Below are 26,314 nucleotides of genomic sequence, written 5' to 3' on the forward strand. Positions count from 1 at the left end.
ACAGGGCTCTGCTCTTAGACTTTTAATTCACTGCATTGATAGTAAAGTGTCGATTAGTGCACACTTAGCGGCCACTTTAATAGAAATGCCTGTACACAATGTTACAGTGGCAGACACAAGACAAATGCAACAGTTAACATGTTCACTTCAAATCAGAATACAGAAAAAAAAAATGTCATCTCAGTGACTTTGACCTTGACAGACATGATGGTTTAAGGATTTTTAGGAGCTTTTAAATTAATGCAGATTGACGTGAAAAACAAAAAACATCCAGTGAGTGCCAGTTTGTGGCTGGAAGCAGACTGTCGATAAGAGCGGTCAGTGGTGAATAGCTAGACAAGCTGCTTTTGAGCAGCTTACAGAAGGTCACCAGTCCATTCTTTTACAACCACAGTGAGGAGAAAAGCATCTCAAAGTGTACACAACCTTAAGGCAGATGGGCTACAACAGCAGAAGGCAATACTGTTCTCCACTTCAGTCAGACAAGGAATATTAATCTGAGGTTCAGGAAAACTGTACAGATGAAAACTGAAAAATGTCACCTGATCTTTCTTGAACTGGTTTTGGTGAGTCCAGTTATGTTGAGCCTGCGCCCACTGTAACAGATGATCTCAAAGTGGCCGGTGAATGTGTATAAATCTTTCTCCATACAACACCTCAAGCCTCTTGTTACAGGCTATAAGTCATGCATGGAACAAATCAATGCAGCTCTAAGCTGATGGCAAGAGATCTTACGCTCTTATATAGCCTGACAGAATAGGCTATAGCTCCAGTACTGTATTAACACCTCACTGATGCTTCACTCCATCACATTTCTTTTCTACAACAGCTAATGTCAGAGACCCAGGTGGAGTAGCAGAAGGTGCAGCAACTGGGTTTGACTCACCTCACACACCTGCCTGCAAGTTTACATGTTTTCAACGTATTTATTACTGCGCAGATTTTACCTCATTTTCACCCAATTTCCACCGATCAGCTAGCTCTCACTCATCCCTTACAAACCAGTGATGTGCAGCTCTGCCACTGCATCTTTTTCACCTGCTGCTCATCTAACCAGCATGCCAATCACGCCTAGCAATGATGAGGCAAGTCTTGTTTATTATATATTTCTGTACTCTCTCTCTCTCTCTCTCTAATTATTTGCGGCACATTCTTATTTCCATATAAAATAATAGTGTAATCTGCATTTAAAAAAAAAAGAAAACTAGCTGAACGTTGCCATGGTTACCTCCTGAAAGATGCAAGCATTTTTTATTTATTTTTTTTGTCTGTCATATGAAAAGCGCTGCTGAGTGAGGCAATTCTGACCTTTCATACAGGAAGCAGAGAGACGGAGAGATGGAGAAGGAGGCAATTTGCCACCGGCCGTTTGAAAAGCCTCGATTTGGCCTTGAATTGCCCGTAGAGTTTCTTTACATTAAAGCCCCGCCCCCCAGGGCTGCAACCCACCATGATCAGGGTCAGGCATTTATTATTTAAATGGTTCAGGCAGATCACTAAGATGCCTGCGCTGTTCTCATCACTGTATTAGAGATACTCAGAATCCAATCTCTGCTATATAAAGGTCACATTTCAAGTCTGTTCAGCACTGTTCGAGCACATCCACTCTCTCTCTCTCCTGAGATTAACGCGAGCACAGGTGAACCCTACCTCCATGCACTTCGTTCTGCGTGATTCAGCACTTCTCGAATCACAATCGCGACAGGTGCGGAGTGAAGCGAGCGTGGGCAGCTCACAACGACAACGCAACACCAAGAAGCTGAAAGCGAAATGATGCTGTTTAGACATTAACTTGACAGCTATGACGTTCAGCAAAGCCTCGGAGAAGCTACCACTGCAAGGCTCCCAAAGCCGTTGTGCATATCCAGACGAGCTGGCCACAATTTGCTCGAACAACACGCTCCATCACAACACCTCACACACACGGACATACCTAGAGATGTTATTTTTATACTACGAGGCAGGATGTATGATGTGGAGGGAGCTACCGGGAATGAAAAAAATGGCACAGCTGGACATCTAAATCAGTTCTGGCCACTGTTCTCGAGCCAGGTAATCATACACTGCAGTACTCTTAAGCACCTGGCTCAGGTTTTAAATGTAAGAATTGTGCGAACAGAGTCACCAACCTCCGTGCAAACAGGGAGTGGCATGGCTAACATCTAAGCAAAGGAAAACCGGTTGCTGATTGCTATTTGCCAAATGCCTACGCAAACGTCTTCCTGCTAATGGCTCAGAATTGAGGCTTTTATATTTGCTGGTTACTGTAGCTGAGTGAGTGATCATGTCCCACAGCAAATAAGAGTCTTTTGAGTGTCCTTAAGCAGTGTGCAAAACGAAATGAAACACTACCTGAAGTGAATTAGGAGGTAGGAATTTATTTCCTGGTCTTTCCAGCTGTTTTTTTTTTTTTTTTTTTGCTTTTCACGAATGCTTTCAGCAGAACAAAAGGGACAGGGAGTACTGTTATTAGAGGGGGAGGTGTGTTGTGCCACATACCATCAGTATATCTATACAACACTGTAGAAACACCAGATTCACATTTGCAGTTAGATTACATTTTTCATACTTTGTCTCCCACACACTCACTCTAATATAACATTGTTGGCTATTTCCACTCACTTCTGAAAGACTGTAAATAAATAATGCCATGCCTTGAATATATAGCCCCCCCAAGTACAAATTAAAATAAAAGCTTGTGATACACCACTTGATTGAATTGATATGGCAACATCAAAACTGTCATTTATGCACATCATGAGATGGACCTCACACAGGGCACATACAAACATCTTGGGCTCATTAAAATTGCATAGTTTGTTCCATTACACACTGACCATGACAGCCTTGCTGTTACATTTATTAGCCTTCCGCCAACTTGCCTCCATCAAGCAACAAGAAGGGCCTCTGGAGACATGATAATCGAGCACGAGCACACCGCAGCACCTGAGCAGACAGAGACGAGAGGAATCGGAGAGAGTAAGTGAAAGAACATGAACGTGGGGGGTGCAGACTAACATGAAAAGAAAAACAGAGAGAGGAAAAGGTTATAGCGCCTTTACGATTTTGAGTCGAGCCAGGCTGAGAGTGTCAATTATTCAGCGATGCTGCTCTAGGCACCTTCTGACGTCATCTGCAATCGTCGGTGTGCGTGTGTGGCTAAACCACGGTCAACACAATGCTCTCAGCCATACAACGGCAAACGTCTTTCAATAAAACAATCTAAAGAAGCCTTTTTATACCAACAAGCTCCAGAAAGAAAGGGGCCTGAAATGACAGCCAGAAATGACGTCACAGCCACACTACAGTATCTGCGGTTATTGTGGGCACAAGTTCTTTGCTTAGAATAGAGTCTATAAAAGGCATTTACATAACCTGGTGGGTACAATCCTGAGCTTCATGCAAAAGACAGATATGTAAAGTGCATGCGCTGCAGACACAAAGCTGTCTGCGCTCCCATGATTAGCTCATCAACTAATAATTGATAAGAAGCATGAATTGTCTGATGTCAGTCAGGCCTTCAACTCTACAGTAAGGTTACATTCACCTCCTTTCGGCTCGGGTACGGTCACACATCGTTTTCACTTATCCGAGGAACACTGGCTTAAAAAAACATCCTTTTGCTTTTTATATTCTTCTGGCCACTGCCAGACTTAAGCATCTCTACATCAGCATGTCTACAGCCTGACAAGCACTAACGTGAGAAACAGAATACATGCGGGTCTCACTGTTTTCCCTCTCTTGAATATTGAACACATAAATATGGCATTGGCGACAGTCACCGCTCTGCCCTTTTAACAGCTGACGGAGTGAATGGAAGATCAGAGACAGCTGATTGCAGCGTCTGTGTGAAACATGCTGGCATGAGCGAGGCTAAGCTCAGCTTTGATTAAAGCCATGGGCTAGAGGCAAGATTTAGAGCGATGGAACCCTGGCACTTGAAAGGCTCCCACCAAATAAATAGGACAGTTACTTTTTAATTTGCAGGCAATCTGATAAAGAGACAAAAAAGAGAAAGGTGCCAGGATACTTAGGAGGAACCTCAGCCAACGCCGGCGAAATGAGCCGGTTTTTAAATGCCGTCTTATTTTCTAGGAATTTATCTTTTAACTAATTAAACAATTCGTTTTATTCACTGAACATCCACAGGAACCAGAACACAAAACATACCTGTTATAATTCAACCAGGAACGCCAGGAGCACAACGATCAGTCTTGGCCTTTGGGATTTTCAGCATTTATGTGAGAGCACAGACACACAAACACACACAATACTCAAACCTCACTGGTCAGGAAGCAGCAGAAGGAAAAAATACCAAATAAAGAAAAAGAGTGTGCACAAAAACTTGCACTGTGATTCAGCAATGTGTACAATACATGAATATTTGAAGTTATTTTACAGTATAATGGAGTTGACGTTAACCAAAAACTACCAAGAAGTCATTAGACAATTGGCTACTCAGTTGTTCCATACCCAGGTGTGTGTGTGCGTTTGTGATTTTGGATTCACAGAAATGAACACAAAATCGAGCAAACTTCCTGCTATTCGTCGAAATCTATGGCAATGTCTCAAAATTGCCATATATTTTCTGCAGATTTGGGAAAGGTGCGACTTGTGACATTGCCACAACGTATTCAGCCAAAGCTTCAATCCATGTGTTTCGAACATGAGTTAAGCTATCATAAAGAATAATTACATTCTTACATTGGTAAAGGGTTAATAGAAGAATCCTGTGTTTGCAATTCCACCAAAACAAGTAGTTTCACAAATTTTTGAAATGGCTACAGCAAAAGAAGTATTTTTTTGCCACAAAAACTGTAGCTGTGTATGTCTTAATCTCAATTCTCAATATTCTATAAGAGCTGAAACTATAGAGGCCATTAAAGCAAGCCCAACAAAGTGACCCCTTCACAACAGATGTCCAGGTTAAGAACAAATCAAAGTCAGCATACAGTCAAACACACAGGGTTTATCGCAAGCATTAATAACCATTAATAACATGATCTGAACCATACCACCTTGTCTTGAATGCATGCTTGCCAATGGACCTGGTTCTCCTACATGATGATGTGACAAAAGCAAAAGTATATAAGACTATATCATCTGCTCAACTAAATCCTTCAAAAACCACTGGCTAAGTGCTTCACAGTGCAGTAGGATGATGATCAAGCAAACTTCCATCAAGCAAACAACCCAAGACTTTGTAGAAATGAGATGGTCAGGTCAGTCAACTGACCTGAATCCATTTGAGCATGCATTTCACATTCTGATGCTAAAACACCGCAAAAACAAGCAGGCACTGAAGACAGCAGGCCTGGCAGAGCATCACCAGGGAAATAAACCCAGGGTCTGATGATGTCTATCCAGTCTTAAAGTTTCAACTGCAAAAGATATGTAAAAATATATGGCTATATTAAATTTTCCCATCATTTATGGTCTATTTAAAGGGGAGGAACATGTATAAAAATAACTCATTCTTATAGCGTTCATCAGATGTGAATGTAAATAGTTGGAAATATCAATCAACTCCAATATACTGCAGTCGACAGCTGTAATGATAACTTTGTCAATCTATGGACTCGACTGTGTATTGTTCAGATCTTGTCTGTTAGTTGATGTATCTGCTTCATCAGCAGAGAACAATATAATGCTTTAGACACAAGCACAATTAAACCTAATATGTACCAGAGGCAGGATGCCCTATGCGCCCAGAACATCACCTTAAAGCACCACACCATGTTCATCTCATCACTTATCTGTACTTTACTTCATTACCGATTCAGTTAGCTGTTTTAGATGACGGGTTAAACACACACACAACCATGCAATACCAGAGTTCAAGTGCTGTGCACCAGCCAATTAAAATGAATTAACATCCTACTTGTGACAGCCCTGTAGTTAACATTATGACAGAATGCTTACATAACCCAAGAGAAGTGTATAGTGAACAACAAACGCTAAATACTGCGGCGAACAACTCGATAATCCTTTAGGTCGTCATTCACAAAACATACAGAGGTTCTGCCATCTTCGCAAGAAAGAGACGCAGAATAAAGTGAGAAAATCTGACACCAAAAGAAGGCTTAGGAGGATATTGATTCCCTCACTGTGAACGATCCCTGATTTCATCTCTGCATGACGAGGTTAGATCCTGACCACTTCGGCACTCGTGCAGCTATGCCACTGCGTAAGCCTTTAAGTGAGAACTGGAAACCCGACATGACAAGTGATAAAATGTCAAATAAGATCGCTTCAGGAGATAGCCAGTTGAAATGTCGACAATCCCACAGGCCTTTGTGGCCAGGAGCCAAGGAATGGATGAAACACTGTATACTATGCTACAGCCAGTTGTGCGAGTCTGTGAGCTCAGGCATGCAGAAGAGGGCAGATAGCGCTGTCTTTTGAGTGGGTTACGCTGCCCTGGAATGCAGGAATATGGCAATTTGAAAAGATGTGGTTGGCTTGTTTCATGTGTCCCAGAGGAAGTACACATGAGAGGAAAAATAATAAAATACTTTTACGCCATTTGACAGACGGTCTTATCAAGAGTGACTTACAATTATCTACAACAGAGCAGCTGAGGGTTAAGAGCTTTGCTCAAGGGCCCAGCAGGGGCAGTTTGGTGGGAATTGAACTCACAACCTTCTGATTAGTAGTACAACATCTTAACCACTGAAAAATGGCTGACAAAACAACAACATGGGTTTACCACAAACTAGGAAGGATGCTTTGGATTGCAATTTCCACGAACAGCTTCGCAACTCAAGTCTCCATCAGTGACCAACTGATAATTTCAACAAGACAGACTTGATGTTAGAAATGAGCTGAATATCCTGGAATTGAACATATAGTACACAGTTATAAAAGAAATGACACTGTCTGGCGTCACCTAGATGAGGATGCGTTCCCTTTTGAGTCTAGTTCTTGCTAATATCCTATCAGGGACACAAGATTTGCTCCTGAATTTATATTTCTCTGTAAAGCTGCTTTGCGACAGCGTTCTGAACTAAACGTAAATGGGGTGTTTTGACAATTGCAGAGATGAAATTAGAATAGAAACGATATATGTTTCTCTGTACACTGATACCAAAAATATCAGCCAGATATCGGTTATGTAAGACGCATTACTGCTGAAACAATATGAACACATGGGAAAGAAGTAAAATTGTAGACTGCTGAATTTTCTAAAATTGTAATTTAGGGTCACAAGCAAAACAATACATTATCAACTTGATATCCTGAGGGTCAGGTACACAGAGTGTCCACTTTCCAGAAATAGATCCGTGGCTTTTGTTTTTCCTGTGCCAGAACAGGAGGCTCATGTATCCAGTCCTTCATCACTAGCAGCTTAATTAGCCCTGATGATACAGTCAACACTGAAGGCTGACTAGTCTAGCAACAGGATGAAACAAAGAGGATAAAATATTATATATATATATATATATATATATATATATATATATATATATATACACACACACACACACACACTTAAGCTAGCTTCAGTCACTGCTAACATGGTTTCATGTTACTGGATCAAAAGGACATTGTGATGTACTGGGTATTAATTAGGCCAGTCTCACACTTTAAGTACTCATTACAGTGTTGGAAACATTACACAGACACCTCTGCCCACACTGTAGCAGTAATGTCTTCAATGTGGAAAGACTTTACAGTTCAAGAGAAGAACATTACTAAAGGAAGAGTAAATGACTGATCTGGTGATCAATGATGTTCATTAAGCACTAGTCTTTACATCCTATTATCTAGTGCTAAATCAGACGCAACACTCTGAGAAAAAAATCAATCTGCCCTGTAGTAACCACCCTGAAAATAAATAAAGATGTGTTAACCAACCAGGAAACGTCTATAAAAGTAAATAAACCAAGGATTACATCAGTCATTGATAAGTGGAAGCAAAGGTAGGCATTTGAACAAACATTTCCTCTTGACGGTCGACTGGCTTCGTGGGCTACGGTGTAATTTGCTATTCTCGCAATACAACACTATAAAATAAACAGTTTTATATAAGAAGGAGCTTTTTATTTTTGTCACATATGCACATACAGCACAGTGTAATTCCTTCTCCACATACGCCAGCTTTGGAGATTGCGGTCTTGGTGCATTGTCAGCCATGATGCAGTGCCTCTGGTGCAGAGAGGGTTAAGGGCCTTGATCAGGGGCCCAACGAGATCGATATTAGGTGAAACATAAGCATTTTGTTCACAAGCAGGAACAGAGCGCAGAGCCGAGGCTCTTATAGATTCTTTTTTTTAATGCGTGCCGAGTGCTGTGATTGACAGCTGATACAGACAGCTAGTTTCCGCTTCATCTTCCTCATCATCAGTTTGAATGACTATCAGTTGGTGTATGTATTGGCTAAAGTACATTCCATCAAACTTTCATTAACGGTCAACAGCAGCATCATTTTTACTCTCTGACACGCACTGGTGTGAGTAGAGTCAGAGTACCGTTCTCAAACACTGAGTACTTTTACAATTTAGACCAAAGGTCCTTGAGAACTTGGAAACAAAAAGTCTAAGGTAATAAGCTCAGTTAGAAATTAATTTACAATTTGCAGTACAGCACAGTGTAATTCGTTCTCCACATACGCCAGCTTTGGAGATTGCGGTCTTGGTGCCTTGTCAGCCATGATGCAGTGCCTCTGGTGCAGAGAGGGTTAAGGGCCTTGATCAGGGGCCCAACAGAGGCAGCATGGCAGTGCTGGGGGCCACCGCTGCCCCTTTCTATAACTACAAAAGTAGCTCTCTACATAGATAATACTACTAGAGTATGCAGAAATGTTTTTCTGAGAGAGACACATGCCTGAATGTAGTGCTGCTGAGGGTGATGACTTCCTTAAGAACCAAAAGCACCAAAAACCAACTAAACAGGTTTCCTTATGACTTTGTTCTAGGTTAAAACCAAATGCACACATGGAACTGACCGGTGCTCAGGTACGATCTGACCCAGACGGATGTAACCGATCAGTCGCAGAAGCACGCAGGATGGCCTCAAGCCTGTAAGGTAACGACGTGATTCGGCATTTTCCTCAGGCAAGTTTCCACATTACAGCACACCACAGAGGCACGGCCCGATGACGATGCTTAAAAACATTTGTTTATTACCCAACACCAAGAAACAGAAATGAAGGCAAATACAAATGTTCAGGTCTCGGTACTGACCGCCGTCACTGTTTCAAAAACATCCTCGGCTTGGACTGCACCTTATAGCGAGAACGCCAAAATCCACTGCTAAACACTGAGCTTCATTTGTTGACAGAAACCTGTGTGTATATAAACACCAGGTTCACTTTTCCCCCGCTCTCTGTTTGCCCTAGTAACAGAACAATAGATGTATTAAAAAATAAAAAAAATACACAGAACAGGGGAAACAGCTCAATTTATCCCGATTCCACACACACACACAAGAACAGTAATCATGACCAGCGTTAAAGACACAGAGCCTTACATAGTGCGTTTTACATTATATTAGGAACTGGAAGTAGCTGGCTGTGCCTTGTGGTGAGAAATGGCACAAACAGCTCTTCGCAAAATGTCTGTGGCTGCAACTGGAGACCACACTGTGAGCCAGCTGAGGTCTAGATATGAGCTGCTGATGCTACATCAAAAAAAACAACAACAAATAATTCAATGGTACAAATGAACAGCGTAGTTGAGGGTGATGAGAACAAGATGATTAGAAGTGGTGTGCCTTACCTCTCGCCGTCAGCTTCTTTGTGTTGATGATTTTAGCAGCGTATTCCTGCCCGGTTGATTTCTTCACACATCGCCGGACGACGGAGAAGGCACCCCTGTTTTTAAACAAAACATAGTTGCATCAAAACATGTGGCGCTTTTCTCTGATCTGGAATATTTAACACAATATAACATCGTCAGTCACTAATGTTAGCTTGAGGTAATATTAAAAACCACTGAGAGAAATGCATTGCAGCCTGCGCGGGATGATCATTTCTGGACAGGCTGGTCATATCGAACGATACGATTCACCATACTAAATCTGGAAGATGAAGGCTATACAATATGAATTAACAGAATATTTTCGTTTTTTTTCCTTATCTCTATCCATCATGGACAATAATCATGATTCCCCATGAATGGAAAAATTCCTCTGAGAGCTCACAAAATTTTGTTTTCTTCATCAATCCAAGAACAATGCAGTACAGAGGGATTTTATATTAACCATGTATGATCATTACATGATGGATATCTTGCTTTTAACCATCATTCATCTTCGGTAAGCACTTTATACTGCTAAGGGTGGATCCGTAGTCTATCCTAAGGACGCTGCCATCAAAATGGGAATAGACCATGGATGAGGCATTTAACAAAGCCAATCTATCTGCCAGTGTTTGTGAGACAGGAGGAAACTGGGAGGAATATTTTTTTACTTTACAAAAAGTAACCTGAGCTCAGGATCGAACCAGAGACCCTGGAGCTGTGAGGCAGAAACCTGACATGCTGCAGCTCTGTGAAGGCCTGCATTGAACATATGACAAACTGTCCTGTTTTGCAAAAGTTTCTCTCATGCATCAGAAAACGCCCGTGTGTACGGTATGTAGCAGGCATGTTTGCAGAAGGAGATCGATATTAGGTGAAACATAAGCATTTTGTTCACAAGCAGGAACAGAGCGCAGAGCTGAGGCTCTTATAGATTCTTTTTTTTAACGCGTGCCGAGTGCTGTGATTGACAGCTGATATAGACAGCTAGTTTCCGCTTCATCTTCCTCATCATCAGTTTGAATGACTATCAGTTGGTGTATGTATTGGCTAAAGTACATTCCATCAAACTTTCATTAACGGTCAACAGCAGCATCATTTTTACTCTCTGACACGCACTGGTGTGAGTAGAGTCAGAGTACCGTTCTCAAACACTGAGTACTTTTACAATTTAGACCAAAGGTCCTTGAGAACTTGGAAACAAAAAGTCTAAGGTAATAAGCTCAGTTAGAAATTAATTTACAAATATCCTTGAGTGAAAAATTTGAGAAGGCGCTCTGTGACAGCTTTGCATAAAGGATTATTGATGGTCCAAATAGCTGCACTTAAACTTCCAGTAAAAGTGGAGAAGCGTGACATAATTGATTACGATATTGATATTATATCATGTAACACAGCCCTACACCAGCGAGAAAAAGCTCGCTCATCATAGACTGTTTTATTAACAGATAGCATTAATTATTTTATAAATATAAATCATTTAAATACAGTCCCCCCTTAAAGGGTTGAAACAGAAAGGCCAGTTCATTTTGTCTGTGCTACACAACTAAGACATTAAGAAATATTGGTGGTAATATTCTTTTCGCCCAGGTTTGCCCTGTGAGATGGACTGCTTAAATAAACTCTGAATGTCTATGCCCTGGGTTTAGCACAGGAAGACTGAGTTTGTTGTTAAAAAAGGATAAACCCACTTAAAGACCAGAAGGCTGTATATGGGAGAAGAGGCAAGCCATTTTAAAGCAAGGGAAAAATCAATCAGAGCCAGAATACGAGCAGTGGTCATAGCCGATACAACAATTTGGAATGTCCTGAAAAGAAAAGCCATGGAACAGTTCGGCTAAGGAAAACGGCAGCAGCTGATGACAGACACAGTGGCCGTGACATCAACAACAACCTCCACAGGGCAGGTCAAAAACATACGAGCTTATCTGTCAATCACAGTGGAGCGCAGTGTCATGGCTCTTTCTGGAACACTCTCACTGATCTCTATTGATGAGGGCAATCATGATGAGAAATTTATCCAGTCTAATTTGTGAGGAACTTCATCACGCAGCAAGACAAAGACCTAACACACACTGCCAACAAAAACAGAGGACTTCATCAGGGGTGAAAAAGTGGAAGGTTTTAGATTGGCCATGTCAATCACCAGACCTTAACCCAACTGAGCAGCATTTCACCAGCTAGAGATGAGACAGAAGGAAGAAACTTGCAGAAACAAACAACAACTGAAAGAAGCTCTGGAAAACTATCACAAAATAGCAGGTCATCAACTTGATGCAGTTATTGCAAGCAGGGGATGTGCAACCAAATAAATGTCATTAACTTTAAGCCTAACTGTTCCAATAGTTTTGCTCCACCAAAATCAGGTGATCTGACATCAAAGGTATCTCCAAACAGTAACTCGTCTGTCGGATCCCATCACACGGGCCAGCCATCGCTCCCCATGTGCATCAATGAGCCTTGGCCGCCAAAGACCCTGTCACCGGTTCACCACTGTTCCGTCCTTTGACCACTTTTGATAGATACTGACCACTACAGACCGGGAACACCCCACAAGAGCTGCAGTTTTGGAGATGCTCTGATCCAGTTGTCTAGCCATCACAATTTGGCCTTTCGTCAAACTATATATATATATATATATATATATATATATATATATATATAAATAAAATACCCTTATTTATAGTCATGTCTATTTTAAGCATTATCTGCACATTTATTCCACATGCATTTTTCTTTTCTTAAGATTTGCAAGGCAGATTTCATGGATTGCATCAGTACTAAAGTACTACTTTAAAAGCATAGCCCTACTAATAAACTAATTCAATATTAAGCTCATCATTCAGTTGCATACAGTCAAATTTTATTAGAGCCATAGAGGGGGTTTTTTTCTCCCCTGAACCTTCCAGTGAAAGAACACAGTAGATCCAACATGACATCATTTATAGTCATGCAGGTTCGGATTAAACCCATTAAATTCAAGTAACCAGTATAACCAGCTAAAAATGACATGAACTCAAGTACAAATGAAATCCTATGGCTTTTCTTTTCACTGGAGCAACCCCGATAAATCCCTGACCCCCCCCCCAGAAACACTGTTCTAGTCTATAACCTATAGACATCGCTGAACATGTTGTGTAGCAGTACGGAAAGTCACGGAGATTTGGATTAAACCCATTCAATTCAAGTGACCAGCTAAAAATGATAGAAACTCAAGTATAAATGCTTTTCTTCACTGGAGCAACACCGATAAATCCCCCAGAAACACTGTTCTAGTCTATATCCTATAGATAACACTGAACATGGTGGGGGTGAGAAGGAAGTGTGTAGCAGTAGGAAAAAGCCATGCAGAGCTGGTCACTGCACTGATGCTCACTGAAATATGAATGCAGAGATGGAGGAGGCCAGGCTGAGTGGGCAGCAGTGGCCTACTCCACCCGCACTCTGCTGGCTCCATCCCTGCATTCATACATATACATGCATTATATATATATATATATATATATATATATATATATATATATACGTACTACACACACACACATATATTCCACATGCATGTTAAGGGCGTGATGAAAACCAGTGTTGTCTGTGTGCGTTTAGATAAATCGACACATTTCCGTATTAGAAAGAAAAAGTGTCTAAGAGACCACACATGACTCCTAACTGCAGCACGAGCTCTCAACATTTTCCGCTTTAAGGCTAACTTAGCCATAGCTTCTCTCTGCAGAAAGCCTCATATCTTCTATCCTTCAGCTAACAAAAAAAATTAATGAAAAATAAAATGATAACCCGAGCAGGTCACGTTAACGAGTTAGACCACAGGTTTGAGTTTATCTTCATACTAACGAGAGTCCAGTGAGAAGCGTTCAGCGACAGCAGAACGCCTTTCTCGGCTAGTTTATTACACAGCAGCACACTCGAGCTAGCACCATCCTCTGCATTACACATTATTACACACATATTTATATATATATATTTTTTTTTTGTCAGAGTCGTTTTATTTCAAACCATTGAGCATGCCTCATGCGAGCGGTCCATATGGGTTTTGACAGGTGAACGTTACACGAAGCAAATCAGCACGCCTGCAGACGTTTAACGCTAATAAAGCCACGCAAGAGCTAGCTAACGTTAACCAAATAAAAAAAGAAAATATACAGCGTCTGGTCGTTCTTGCTTACTTTCCAAGCTCTTCATAAAGCTGATATTCGTCCGTAAACCTCGTCGAGGTTGGAATTGTAGCCATGTTGTACTGATAGATCGCCCCTCTCTCTCTCTCGTGTCTCGGTGACCGCCTCGCTCGCTCGTTCAGGTTTCGGGAGCTGATCTCGGTCGCGCGCGCGCGCACACGCGTATACACACAGACACATACACAGTCAGCCCGAGCTGAACTGGGTTTTTTTTTTTTTTTTCCTCTCCACCCGTATACCAACAAATCCCTCCCTCCTACGCTACGATTGGCTGTTCTCGACAAAGACCGCTGCCTGCGTAGCCAATCCGAGTGCAAACCCTGGATAGTACTTAACGTCTGGCCAATCCGAACACAGAATATGGAATTTTTTAGAAAACGGGTAGGAAAAGAGACAGGCGTTATTCGGTTCGTGTTAATGTAGGTTGTGAATTCACGCGAGATTTGAGCCTGCCAGCGAGAAGAGAGGTGCGAGGCGCAGTTCTAATGCATAATAGCCCTTCTCCAACACCCACGACGGCAATTAGATCTCTAATCGAGTTTACTGTGGATTAAGCAGACTAGTATCCTTCATAGTTTAGAATAGTTTTGTTTTATTAAAATTTTTTGAGGCCATGTGAATTGATTCTGGGGATTTCCAGGTTTTAACATTCTTGTATTTTCTAGCATTACTACTTTCTCACGTCTTAAGCCTGTTAAATTCATGAAGAGGCGCATGCATCTTCAGTATCCACTTCATCAGAGGGTCTGGAGCACAGCCCAGGAACACTGGGCACAAAGCAGGGATACGCTCAGACTGGGACACCAGTTCAGCTCACTCTCACACACATGGGGGAATTTAGCAGAGCCCCTGGAATGTTTTGTGGTGGAAGGAGGAAACTGGAGAACCCTGATGAAACCCACACTCAAACACTTGATCAACTCATATTTTAACCTCCCTCCCCCAAACCTATCCTGTGACATTTTATGCCATGAAGGCATGTGCTAAGACACACAACACAGATACATCAATCACAGGAACTTGTCTTAAAGGCCACCACGGTCAGGCCTCTGACGTTACACATAACGCTTCCAATCAGCTCCGTATCCAGCGTCACCTCATACTCGGAGCTCTGCTATGGTGAACATTTCGCAAATGGAGTGCGAGTGAATTAGACCGTCCCTGTGTTGTGTTTAAGCAATATCTGTCGAAAGATTTTCTGCATTCCAGAAAGACAGCAAGCATTACTGAAATATGTTCATAATCCCAAAGCTGTCCCTGATGCAAGGTGTTTCTTAAGCATTCTTTTTTCCGAAGCCAGGTTTGCCGTGTAACAGCTGAGTGGTATTAAAGTGGAAATTCTGCTGCGCTCTGTGTGCAGATACTCATCTGTCCTTAATCTTGAGCTGAGATTCTGTTCATTTTAAATAACAGGCACTGCATTTAAAGAAAGCAAGACTATTTCCCAAGAGAGAGGGAGGGAGGGAGAGAAAGAGAGCGAGAGACAGACAGAGCTGCAGCAGAAGACCTACTTGTAAAGGATGATATCCCATGGGACTATAGGTTGAGCAAACTGAGCTTTCATTATGTGCCTTGTTTACAGAAAAAGAGGGGGGAAAGCAGATCCATTTCAAGATATGAGTAATATAAGTAATATGAGTAATAATATAATCGCATATTGTAATCAATATCTTTTATGGATAGCTGAAAAGCTCATTTTATTTGTCATCAATTGATAATGTTCCTGGTTGTAATGACGATGTTTCTTTGGAGAGTACGCTGTATGTGTGTGTGAGAGAGAGAGAGAGAGAGAGAGAGAGAGAGAGAGAGAGAGAGAGATGATTGAGAAAGATCGATGAGCAGCAATATCTACTACACCTCCACACCAGAGTTAAGACAATGAAAAGGCTTGACTTAACATTTATATGGATATACAATTTATTGATAGATAGATAGATAGATAGATAGATAGATAGATAGATAATTGCATTACGTATCCTAATCATAAAAACACAGGGTTGTACTTGATGCTGTTGTAAGTGAAAGTTTGCTTGGAGTGCATCACCAGAGCTCTATATTTTCTCGGAGGCATGTCGCTCTGGAAGCCTAATTAACACTGAGCGGTGTTTCTATGGCACTGTGTGTACTCTGTGTTTTGGAGCTGTGTATGGCTGATGGGTGGGAGGGAGCAGGGGGTTGTGCGAGCGTGGGCAGATGCATGCTGGGATGGGCCACACTCTCATCTCTGCATAAGCTCGGCAGCAGGGGGCTCAGCGAGGGTGGATGGCTACCTGCCAAAGAGCATCTACTCTGCAATTTCACTGCAAAAGTATTACACTTCAGCCTTCACACGCTATACTGCGTATCCCATCTGCATTCACAACCTTAAAGTGAAGCAGGATTTATTTTTACGGCTTAAAGCTCCCTGTCTTGTACACTATAAAAGGGCTGGTTAGAGGAAGTTGCTTTTTTACGCACAATTAATCCTGAACTGTAAATGTAGTTTTACTAGCAAAAGGAGTCGACCATGTCATAGCATCCAGCTATATATTAAAACAGGGTCTCCTGTCTGATTTTTAAATCACTCGATATATATGGGGTGTGGCTGCAGTTCATCTGGAACGCAAGCTTGGGGCCACACAGGCCCTTCAGAGATAAAACTGGACAGTCCTGAATCAAAGCAGCTTAACCTCATGGAGAACTTGAAGCCTTGCCCAGGAGACTCGGGGCACAAGGCAAGGTACAACCTGGTCCTCTTTCCCTCCCTCTCTCTCACACACAAACACACATTCTCAACCTTAAGATGCCTACAACACATGTCTTTGGACTGGGGAAGGAAACCAGAGGAAACCCTGAGGCCTAGGGAGAAAATGCAAACTCCACAGAGACACACACAGAAGAATCGAACCCTTAACACTGGATGTGTGAGCTAGATAAAATACAGCTGAATAAAATATGGAGGCATTTCCATTTAAATATTACAAATTATCATTTCTCAGGAAATGATTAAATGTTTTGATGAATCATGCTGTACTAGTCTTGTTCGTTAAGGGGCGGTCATAGCTCAAGTGCTTAATGATCTGGGTTGTTGATCCGAACATTGGGGCCCCTGAGCAAGGCCCCCAACCTTCCCCTGTTCCAGAGGGCACTGCATCATGGCTGAGCCTGTGCTCTGACCCCCAACCCTCCAAGCCAAGGACAGGATATGCAAAGAAAGAATTTCACTGTGAGAATTTCAACTAAAATAACTTGTCCAATTAAATGCTCTCGAGATTGTATATGCCCCACCCCTCTTGCACTTAACAGCAAACATAATCAGTGTTTCTGTGCCTTGACCATTGGAGATGATTCATTTTAAAAGTGGCTGGAATTTACGCAGATGAGACTGGCACACCACACAGGAACCTTTTACCACCTTAATGCCGGAAAGTGTCCCTACCTCAGACTGATTGAGAAGGCGGTTCTGTCTTTATAAATAGTTGATGGATTCTCCATTAGTAAGAGTTAATATTTTGTCCTGAATTCAGTTACCTCCTGGTGAAGACCACGCTGCACTTCATCACCACTGGTGCTTCTGACGGAACATGTAAACACATATCACATTATCTGAGATCATCCTGAATGAAATCATTCCCAATAGCTGGAAGAAGACTCATGAAACTTCGGTTATGTTGGTAGAAAGTAACTGCAGCTCAATGGTTTTCATGGTGATTGAGGTGTAATGACCAGGCAGAACATACCTCTCCTTTATTGTACAACTTCTCTGAACTCACGTAACCCTGACTATTCTCTCCAGCTTCTCTTTTTTACTTGCTACACTCTCGTATTCATGAGAACCCTCGATGCAACACTTATCTAGTATGCTACAACCTCCATATGTATCTAGTTCACTCATTTTGGTGCATCTTTGCACAAAACAATGAAGCAATTCAACCTGCTGTCACTCCCGTGCCTTCCTGTTTTAAAAGGAAATCAACATACAGAGGCATAAAAGCTATTTCTTGGGTCATGAACTGTTTCCTCCAAAGACAACATCCTTGAACATGCCTAGACTAGAAATGTTGGTTATCTTTCTTGCCTTGATTTGGTTGTTTGTGTTCCACTAAAACCCAGGTTATGTTCTGGGGCAAAGATTTAAAGTAGACTTGAAAATGTTTTAGCTGGTCTTTATGGAGGCTTAAAACCATGTTGTACTTGTTGGGCTATTGAGCGTATTCGTATTGTTGGTGTTGTATTGTTTCCTGGTAAAGCAAACACCGCTCTCAACAGCTGCTTTTTAAGTTCTCATTGTGCACATAATGCTTTTAGAGTAATGCATTAGGAGTGGCTAGTCGGAACAAGTGCCAAATTCTCCAAGCATTCCAGGATGATTCATGCTGTTGGAAATACAGTATGCTCTGTCTCTGTGGATTGACCTGTATGAGTGCAATCCAACACGTTTCACATGAGGCATCTCATTACCCGGTTTGATTTCCTGCCCTAGCCTTCGACCCGTGCTCAATCAGTCCGAGTTATTTAATAAGTTGACTGGAGAATGCACTTGATATGATGTAGATAGATGAACTGTGCAGTGGTCTGGATGGGATTGTGGAAGATGCAGATATACTGTAAGGAGAACGGAGCAGAGATGGAGGAGAAGGAGACGAAGGCGAGGACAGGAAGTGAGAAGTGGAATGACGTCAGCAGGTTCAAGCTGCTATTTGACTGATGAAACTCATTCACGATGCAGAGTGGAGCAAATCCTGCGCTCAGAACATCAGCAGCGGCTTTCAGGGAAGTAGTATAGTAATACAATTATGAGGCACTTACAAAAAGAAAAAAAATGACACTAATCACACTCGAAGAGCTTCCTCCATGTAGGATTTCACAACATTCTTCGGTTTGTGCAAGTAGACTTTCGTCTTCAACCCCAGATCTTCATTCAGAGACTGAGATGCTCACTGATTTTGTGGTGTTACACTTAATACTAAAACAATTGTATTGTATGAACAATACAGGAGATGAGAATTATAACCAATACCAGATTTGGACAGGACAGCAAGCCTGTCGTCTTTGTCCCTCTATGATAATAGATGACAAAAGGATATTTTGCATGAAATCCCCAAGGAAACAGGACATGTTACAGAACAACAACAGAGGTCCTGGGGACTGAAGAGAAATTGATTTTTTTTTTTTTTTTTAAAAAAGAAACAATTTGTATGCATTAAACTCAGGAGTAACTCAGGAGGAAAATGTGTAAATCATGGCTATGATGTACAGAGCATATATCCTTATTTTTTATTTTTATGATTATAATTGTCTACATTTAAGATATATGATTCTTTAATCATTTAATATTATTGAATTAATTAATTTTAATTTAATGTTAATTAATATCTTTTAGCCTGGTCAGCTTTACCACAATTCTTAAAGAAACTAAAGAAAAGAAAATTTTATTTGCCAAATTAAAAAAAGCATGGTTGGATTGATGATTATTGACAGTCTGAATATTATATAGTTTTTTTAAAACATGTCTCTATTCATTTATTTAACACTTTCAGTAATCATATTGTTATTCTTCACCTTATTTTAGGGATCATAATCCCAGTCCTGATGGAAAAAACGGGAAAGTTCTACATCATCGCTCCATGACTGATCGGATTTAATAAGGGCCTCATGATGAGGTCGGAGAAGGTGACGGCCTGGAGACAGGCCAGCTGCACCAGTTGATCTGGTCTTCTCTCTGCTTCATCACCACATCCACACAGGATGCAGTCAGAAGCTTCTCATCACTCACACTCCCTTATAGATGTGTGATCTTTAGGCACAAGGTCACGAAATATAAAAGGGGAAAAAAAAACCAGCCTTGCTTTAAATGATGAAGATTTCCAATTACCTCGTTATTTGAACTATATTTACGAAAATAGAATTCCTAGAACCAGATGCATACAATACTTCGTTTTATAAGATGCAACGATATGGACATAGACAAACTGTATAAATATGGTTCATGATTTCGATTTAAGAGAGAAGAACAAGAAGCTTCACAACCGTTTCATATGTAGCCATACAGCATCTCAGCCAGGGAGATCTTCACCATCCTCCTCCTCCTCTTCTTCTTCTTCTTTCACTGTTGCGTAACCGAGCACAGCTCATATCTCATTCTCTGACCCGATCTACTCACATAACCAGAAGAAAAAGGTGATGATAGTGGAGAAAAAGTCAATAGGTTCGGCATTATTCCTGCTAAGGTAGGCTTTATCAGCCTACAGTCAGAGACAGCAAAAGAAAAGGAGGGTGAATTAGAGAGGCGTGAGGAGGAGTGCTGAGTGCCGAGGCATGTAAAGTGTGGGAGAGAAAACTTTAGGAAAAGACTTCTGATGTTTTTGGACTTTCTCTATCCAAACATTCCACTAACTGTTTTTTTTTTTTTCCCCCCAAGGAAATGCTTCTACCATAATAGCAGTCTACTCTAATTAAAAAAAGCAAGACTTTAATTGGAAAAATCCTTTTCAGAAATAAAAAATAATCATGGAGCCTCCAGTAATCTGCTGTGTGATGAGAGGCTTGTGTTTGACCCATGAGGTTTAATATGCGCTTCAACCCAAATCTTAGCTCAAGGCAGGATTTCTTCTTCATCCTCTTCAACGGTGCAAACCACTAACATAATGAACCAAAGCCAAGGTGGTAAAGTCAGCCACATCGTCAAGAAAAAAAAAAGAAAGAAAGAAAAATAAACATCCTCATAGCTTGCTCACGTCATGTCTAGCTTTGAAAAAATATACAACTTTCAGGTTTTCTAATGTTAGATCTGACTATGGCAGGAGCAGGAGGATGAAGCATCAAGCCCTGAACAAACTCTTACACATCCCTGTGAGCTAGGCACACACAGACACTGCCCTTCATCAGTGACTGGAAAAACAAGTGGCCAAGCAAGAGTGCCAACTTGGAAGATTTTTGCCTCCCTTTCTCTTCATCTATCCATTTTTGCCTAAAAGTACAAAGCTGCTCTTTGTAGGCGTGTTCCCACTTTTCTAAACAGAGCTCTCAGTTTGCACACTTTGCAGGTTTTGAATCTAAGCTTCCAGTTGTGTCTATCTGTCACTCCTCTTCTGTCAGCATCCTCTCCTTCTTTCTTCTCCAGCCATGGCATCCAGACACCCCCGTGGAGCTGGGGGTCAGCCATTGGATCATCTGGTGGGTTTCTTGGAGGCACAGCAGTGTGGTTATACTCAGCAATCCTCGAGAGCAGAAGCTTTACCACCTCAGGCCTAGCTTGTGTCAGATCGCGTCTCTCAAAAGGGTCAGCGCTGATGTTGAAGAGCCACACAGACTTCCCACGCTGGTCTTGTCTCTTCTCCATGTCCTGCCACTGCTGTGGAGCTCCAGGCAGGATCTGTGGGGGGAACCAGTCTCCATCTCCTACGTTGCCTGTCAGGAGCTTCCAGTCACCCACTCGGATTGCTGCACGCACTCCAGTGTCCCAGATCCCAAAGCCGTTAACCATCAACAGCCTGCTATCGTTCTCTCCATGCCGCCGCGAAACAGGGTCGATGTTAAACAGGATTTCGGTACGAGGGCAAGGTAGGCCCTGACTGATCGCCCCCCAGACATTACAGCCATCTAAGTGCTGAGGGTTTGGCTCAGGAGATCCTGCCAGATACAGCAAGGTTGGGTACCAATCTGAGACGTGTATTAAAGCACGACTGATCTTCCTCTTCATCTTCAACAAAGGGCTGTGAACGAAGCCAACTGCCCGCACACCTCCTTCCCAGTACGAGCCTTTTCCTCCACGCAGGGGCCAATTGCAGCCGCCTGACAGAGGCTGGCCTCCATTATCTGAAGAGTAGATGAGTACGGAGTTGTTGTAGTAGCCTTGATTACGCATCTCTGCCACAATCTCGCCCACAGCCTCATCCACACCACTCAGCATGGCGGCGTAATGGCGCCGTGGCTGATTCCCAAGAGAAGCATAACGCTGGAGGAGATGAGCAGGAGCCTGTAAAGGAGTGTGAGCAGCCTGGAGTGCCACGTACAGGAACAGCGGCTGCCGTCTGTCATGAGCCCGCAAGATTGTTTTCACCCTGAGAAGTGTACAAATTAGCCACTGGTTAAAAAAAAAAAAAAAAAAAAAGAGACACACTTCACATACTCGAAGAAATAATTTCAAGACATACTTGAACAAAATAATTGAAACATATGGGCACTAATAATATAATCATTGCATTTGAGATTATTCACTATTATATCGCATCATAGCAAGCTCCTGAGTGTTTTTACCAGCTAAGTAAGGAGATGATTTAAATAGGTTAGAAGTTAATATCATGTTCTTCCTCTGTATGGATATACATCATATTTAGAGTGAAACCTGATTACTGGGTGAGTCATGTACACTCAGTTTTCCCATTAGCATATTATACAAGAAGAAAAAAAAATATTGAAGGAAACAGGAAGAACAATGGGCATTTGAGATCTGTTTTTCCATGTAGGATTAGTACAGTATAGTGCTGTTCATGATACTTGTATTCCATAAGCCAAGTAGATTTCAGGGCCTCCGTTGATTTATAAGAGTATAATGCAACTCAGAAATACTATTCCAAGATAATACTACAAGCAAACTAAACCTTTAAAGTAAAAAAAAAAGACAAATATATCTACATAAATGATCAGACAAGCCAGAAAAAGTGCTTATCATCACCTCTGTGCATACAGCCATGTGGAGTAGTTCCCGCTCAACTCCCAGGCCGGTCGTTCTCCATCGTGCAGGTCAAAGCCACAGGTCTCTGCTCCGTCACAGCTCTGGAAATTAAAATGGTCTCCACTGCCAGTCAGTGAACCCAGAAAGCTCTGAAAGCCTCGGCTAGTGGGCAGACATTCAGGCCGGCAGAAGCCCAGGTGCCACTTTCCTACCATGTGGGTGCTGTAGCCGGCCTTTCGCAGCCTTTCAGGAAGTGTGGGCATGTCGAGGGGCAGACACACGGGCTGACGTGAGCGGATGATGGAGTGCTGAAGGCCTGTGTGAATTTGATACCTGCCACATCCAAGGAAGTGTTTTAATGAGACTGGAGAACTTATATTATGCATATATATATATATATATATATATATATATGTCATCTCTGGAAATGAGTAGGAGTTCCTGCTGCTTTATGGTAACTTAATATTGTCCCTGAAGCCGTGATTGTTTTGCTTATTCTGCCTTTTTGTAAATAAATCAAATAATGAATCAAAGCATCTCATATATCAGCCCCTACGGTAAGAAAGATGTTTTAGCTCTATAAAACTATATGAAAATATACAGAAAAGGACTAAAATTCAGATCTAATGACATTTGTGCAGTTATTTAACTAATAACCAGATAGATGCAGGTTGTGCAGGCAGGACTGTACTCACCTTCCGGTCATGAGCTGGCTACGAGAGGGTGAGCAGATTGGCTGGACATAGTAGTTCTCCAGCTTCACCCCTTCAGCAGCCAGCTGGTCCAGTACCGGCGTGTGGATATCCGAGCCATGGTAGCCCACATCACTGTAGCCTTGATCGTCCACCATCACAAAGATGATATGTGGAGGGACTTTACCCGTGGCAGGTGGTTTTGGGGAGGTCTTGCGCTCTGTATAGAGTGGCAGTGCCAGTCTCAGGCAGGAGAGGTAGCTGAGTGCTACCCAGAAAGCGGGCAAACCCGAGTTCCAGACCACGGTCATATCCATCAGACGATCCCGTCTACCTCTGTGCCACTGTGGTTAGAAAGTCCTTCCACCTGACAGAAAAAAAAAACACAATGAAATCAGATTCTATCTGGTCACATCATCTGAGGATGTCCAAACAAATGTCCCAAGTGAGCAAATTAAAGGCCATAATTCCCCAAAGCAGATTTGTCTCACTAACGCTATCTGAATGAAGCGAAATCGACGCTGACTCTGACTGAATCAATGCTTACAGACAACCAAGCAAAAACTAACAGCTTTTCCTAACAGCAGCCTGCTACATTCCTCACACACACCAGGCGCCTTGACAGAGAGCAAACAGGAGCAGGGCAAACAACCAGACAGGGCCACACACAGACACACAATTAATAATTTCTAGAGGCAATGTATACATGCCACAGGTGCGAGACAAACAAAGCTACTGTTTCTCTACCTCTAATGTTATCACTTTCTCAAGTGGGCCATATGCAATAGACGCATTGTACACTGAACAAACACTAGACATGTGTTGTGCAATATTCCGTGAAAATGCATATCAACACAGATATCTACAAAACATTTCCAAGAAAATTTTTTTATCCATCATCTAAGATATTTAAGTCTTTTGCACTTTGTTAATGTGGAGAGGAACATCAAGCCTCTGTATATCTAGGCAACAAGTCAAAGTCTTGGGAAATGTCTATTGTTCTGAACCATCGATTATGGAAAGATAATAAAAACAAACCAATGTGATGGAAAGATTAAAGTCAAGAAATAGCTCCAGGAAAAGGTGTCCTAGAGGACCGTCAAAGACGGGGACTACAGATTGCGATAAAAAATATTTATGAAAGACCTTTTGTTTCGCATCAATGTATTCAGCAGACACTCCAATGAAAGGCTCAAATAAAGTCAAATACAAGCCAGGAAGACTGCTGTGCAGTTGAGGGTTAATGGGCTCAAATGTGGCTAATCAAAACTGGGGGAAAACACAGGATTTCAGTGAGGCTGTGCCTACTTTAGGATCAGATTCCTGGTTTTGGCTGACAGAAGCAGAACTCGATGTGGTGGTTGTAGCCTTAAGGTTGGACTCTGTGATGCCTTTCTGCTCACTAATTTTGTAAAAAAGTGGACATTTGAGATACTATAGCCTTCCTGTCAGCTAGATCCAGTCTGGCCATTCTCCAACCATTCGGTCTAATCAACAAGATGTTTCTGGGAACAGAACTGGTTCTTAGTGGATTTTTTTTTTTTTGTAAAAGAAAATATTTTTCCTGATACCACACTGGTTGGATGGTTAATTCCAAAATGATGCAAAAATGTGTAAGGTTTTAACAATCAGCAGTAATCACAAAGAGATGTGGATCATCTACACTACTTAAAGGCAGTTATTAGGAACACTGGTCTCTTCATGCATGAAGGAAACTCCCTGGCTTCAGAAAACAAAGAAACGATGCTTCAAATGAGGTTTGGAAAATTCGGAGAGAGAATGTCTTTAAAAGTGATGCAGCGAGAATTCTTTTCACTAGTACTCTCATTTATCCATATGCCATTATGCTGCTGCCATTTTATTGGCACATTTGTTTTAGCAAGCTGCAATTGAGGATCTGTAACCTCAATACGTCTTTGTTGATCTTTATTCCCCGTTACTGGACCTGACAGCAGAAGTGATTTAGATGGCAGGGTTACAGTAGTTTTTTTTCTGCAAAGCATTCAATAATTTTCAATACAACACTGCTATCATAATTCTATGCATGAGCTGACACTGATCTCAACAAATCGAAGAAAATTGGAAAAAGCTGCTCATCTCCCTTTAGCTGAAGATGGTAGAAATGGTCTGTAGGCACAATGCCACTCACGGAGACAAAAACAAGAGCTGGAACTGATGGACTTTACAGACCCTCTGGTGTATAAGAGAACCAGTGACAGCGGAGGCTAAACATCATAAATCATTAGCAGACGTAACGCAGTTACAGGGCCGGTGATGGCCGAAATACACGTTTCAGCGGCACTAAACGGCCATAACCATGGATTATTGCTATAATTTTATTGATGTTGAGTTTAAGTGCTATAAATCCAAACTCTGGGACAAAAACAGTGAAACGTGAGACCCCACCTGTGAGAGAAGTGCAGCACATCCGGCGTGCGAGAGGCCATCAGAGCGGCTATCAACCCGAACCACGGCTTTCCCCCTGTGGTGTCAAGAGGAAATCGATGGAACAAAAAACGAGTCCATTTCCTACATTAGCCTAAAGTAGATGGCAAACTCAACCAGCCATTCCAACGCTGCCAGAGAAAATGGAAGAGGAACAGAATGAGGAGAGGATTGCAAAGGAAATAAGCAGACGGAGAGGAAAAAAATATATACACTTTAAGACATTAAGCATTGTGAGGGAAGGCTACATTGGGGTTCCTAAAAGCAGACAGTGATTGAGAATGAGATGGAGATTTGTCTTCTGCGGGTTAAAGCACAGTGATCAGCTAATTCGCCTCTCTCCTGCTGAGCAACAAACCCATCATACCACCTTACAGCACTGCAGCAGTGAAAGCTCTCCCTCTAAATCACAGTATGGTACACATCGTCCCTGTAAAGTACACGTGTCTAATAGGAATCTGACAGAAAGATGTAACTAAGTGGACAGCACTGTGAGATATGACAGAATTTAAGGGTTACATTCGTCCCCTGGTGGAAGCTTACAATTTCAAGAAGCAATAACTTGGCTGCCGAGTTTCTCTCCTGCACAAG

At 41.9% G+C, this 26,314-nt stretch overlaps 2 protein-coding genes across 39 annotated transcripts in view; both read right to left on the minus strand.

The window, feature by feature from the left end:
• The window catches only part of camk2g2 (calcium/calmodulin-dependent protein kinase (CaM kinase) II gamma 2), a 68,968-nt gene extending 54,868 nt beyond the window's left edge, over nucleotides 1-14,100 (minus strand). For 10 of the 38 annotated variants that reach the window (XM_058386194.1, XM_058386185.1, XM_058386195.1 and 7 more), the window contains exons 1-2: nucleotides 13,922-14,097; nucleotides 9,720-9,814 (exon numbers count right to left, since the gene is read on the minus strand). In XM_058386194.1, the coding sequence (XP_058242177.1) occupies nucleotides 9,720-9,814; nucleotides 13,922-13,986 (160 nt within the window). In that variant the 5' untranslated portion in view covers nucleotides 13,987-14,097. Of the gene's footprint in view, nucleotides 1-9,719; nucleotides 9,815-13,921 lie in introns of all 38 variants that reach the window. The other 28 variants (XM_058386214.1, XM_058386217.1, XM_058386209.1 and 25 more) reach the window with 7 other exon arrangements.
• Nucleotides 14,101-15,822: 1,722 nt separating this feature from the next.
• Nucleotides 15,823-23,852, minus strand: si:dkey-174i8.1 (arylsulfatase I). The gene is made up of 3 exons (XM_058379652.1): nucleotides 23,282-23,852; nucleotides 22,587-22,919; nucleotides 15,823-21,972 (listed from the first exon to the last, which is right to left on the minus strand). Exons 1-3 carry the CDS (start codon nucleotides 23,593-23,595, stop codon nucleotides 20,880-20,882), a joined length of 1,740 nt encoding a protein of 579 aa, XP_058235635.1. The 5' UTR covers nucleotides 23,596-23,852; the 3' UTR covers nucleotides 15,823-20,879.
• Nucleotides 23,853-26,314: the final 2,462 nt, after the last annotated feature.

Source organism: Hemibagrus wyckioides, linkage group LG03 (genome assembly GCF_019097595.1).
Source record: "Hemibagrus wyckioides isolate EC202008001 linkage group LG03, SWU_Hwy_1.0, whole genome shotgun sequence".
NCBI lineage: Eukaryota > Metazoa > Chordata > Actinopteri > Siluriformes > Bagridae > Hemibagrus > Hemibagrus wyckioides.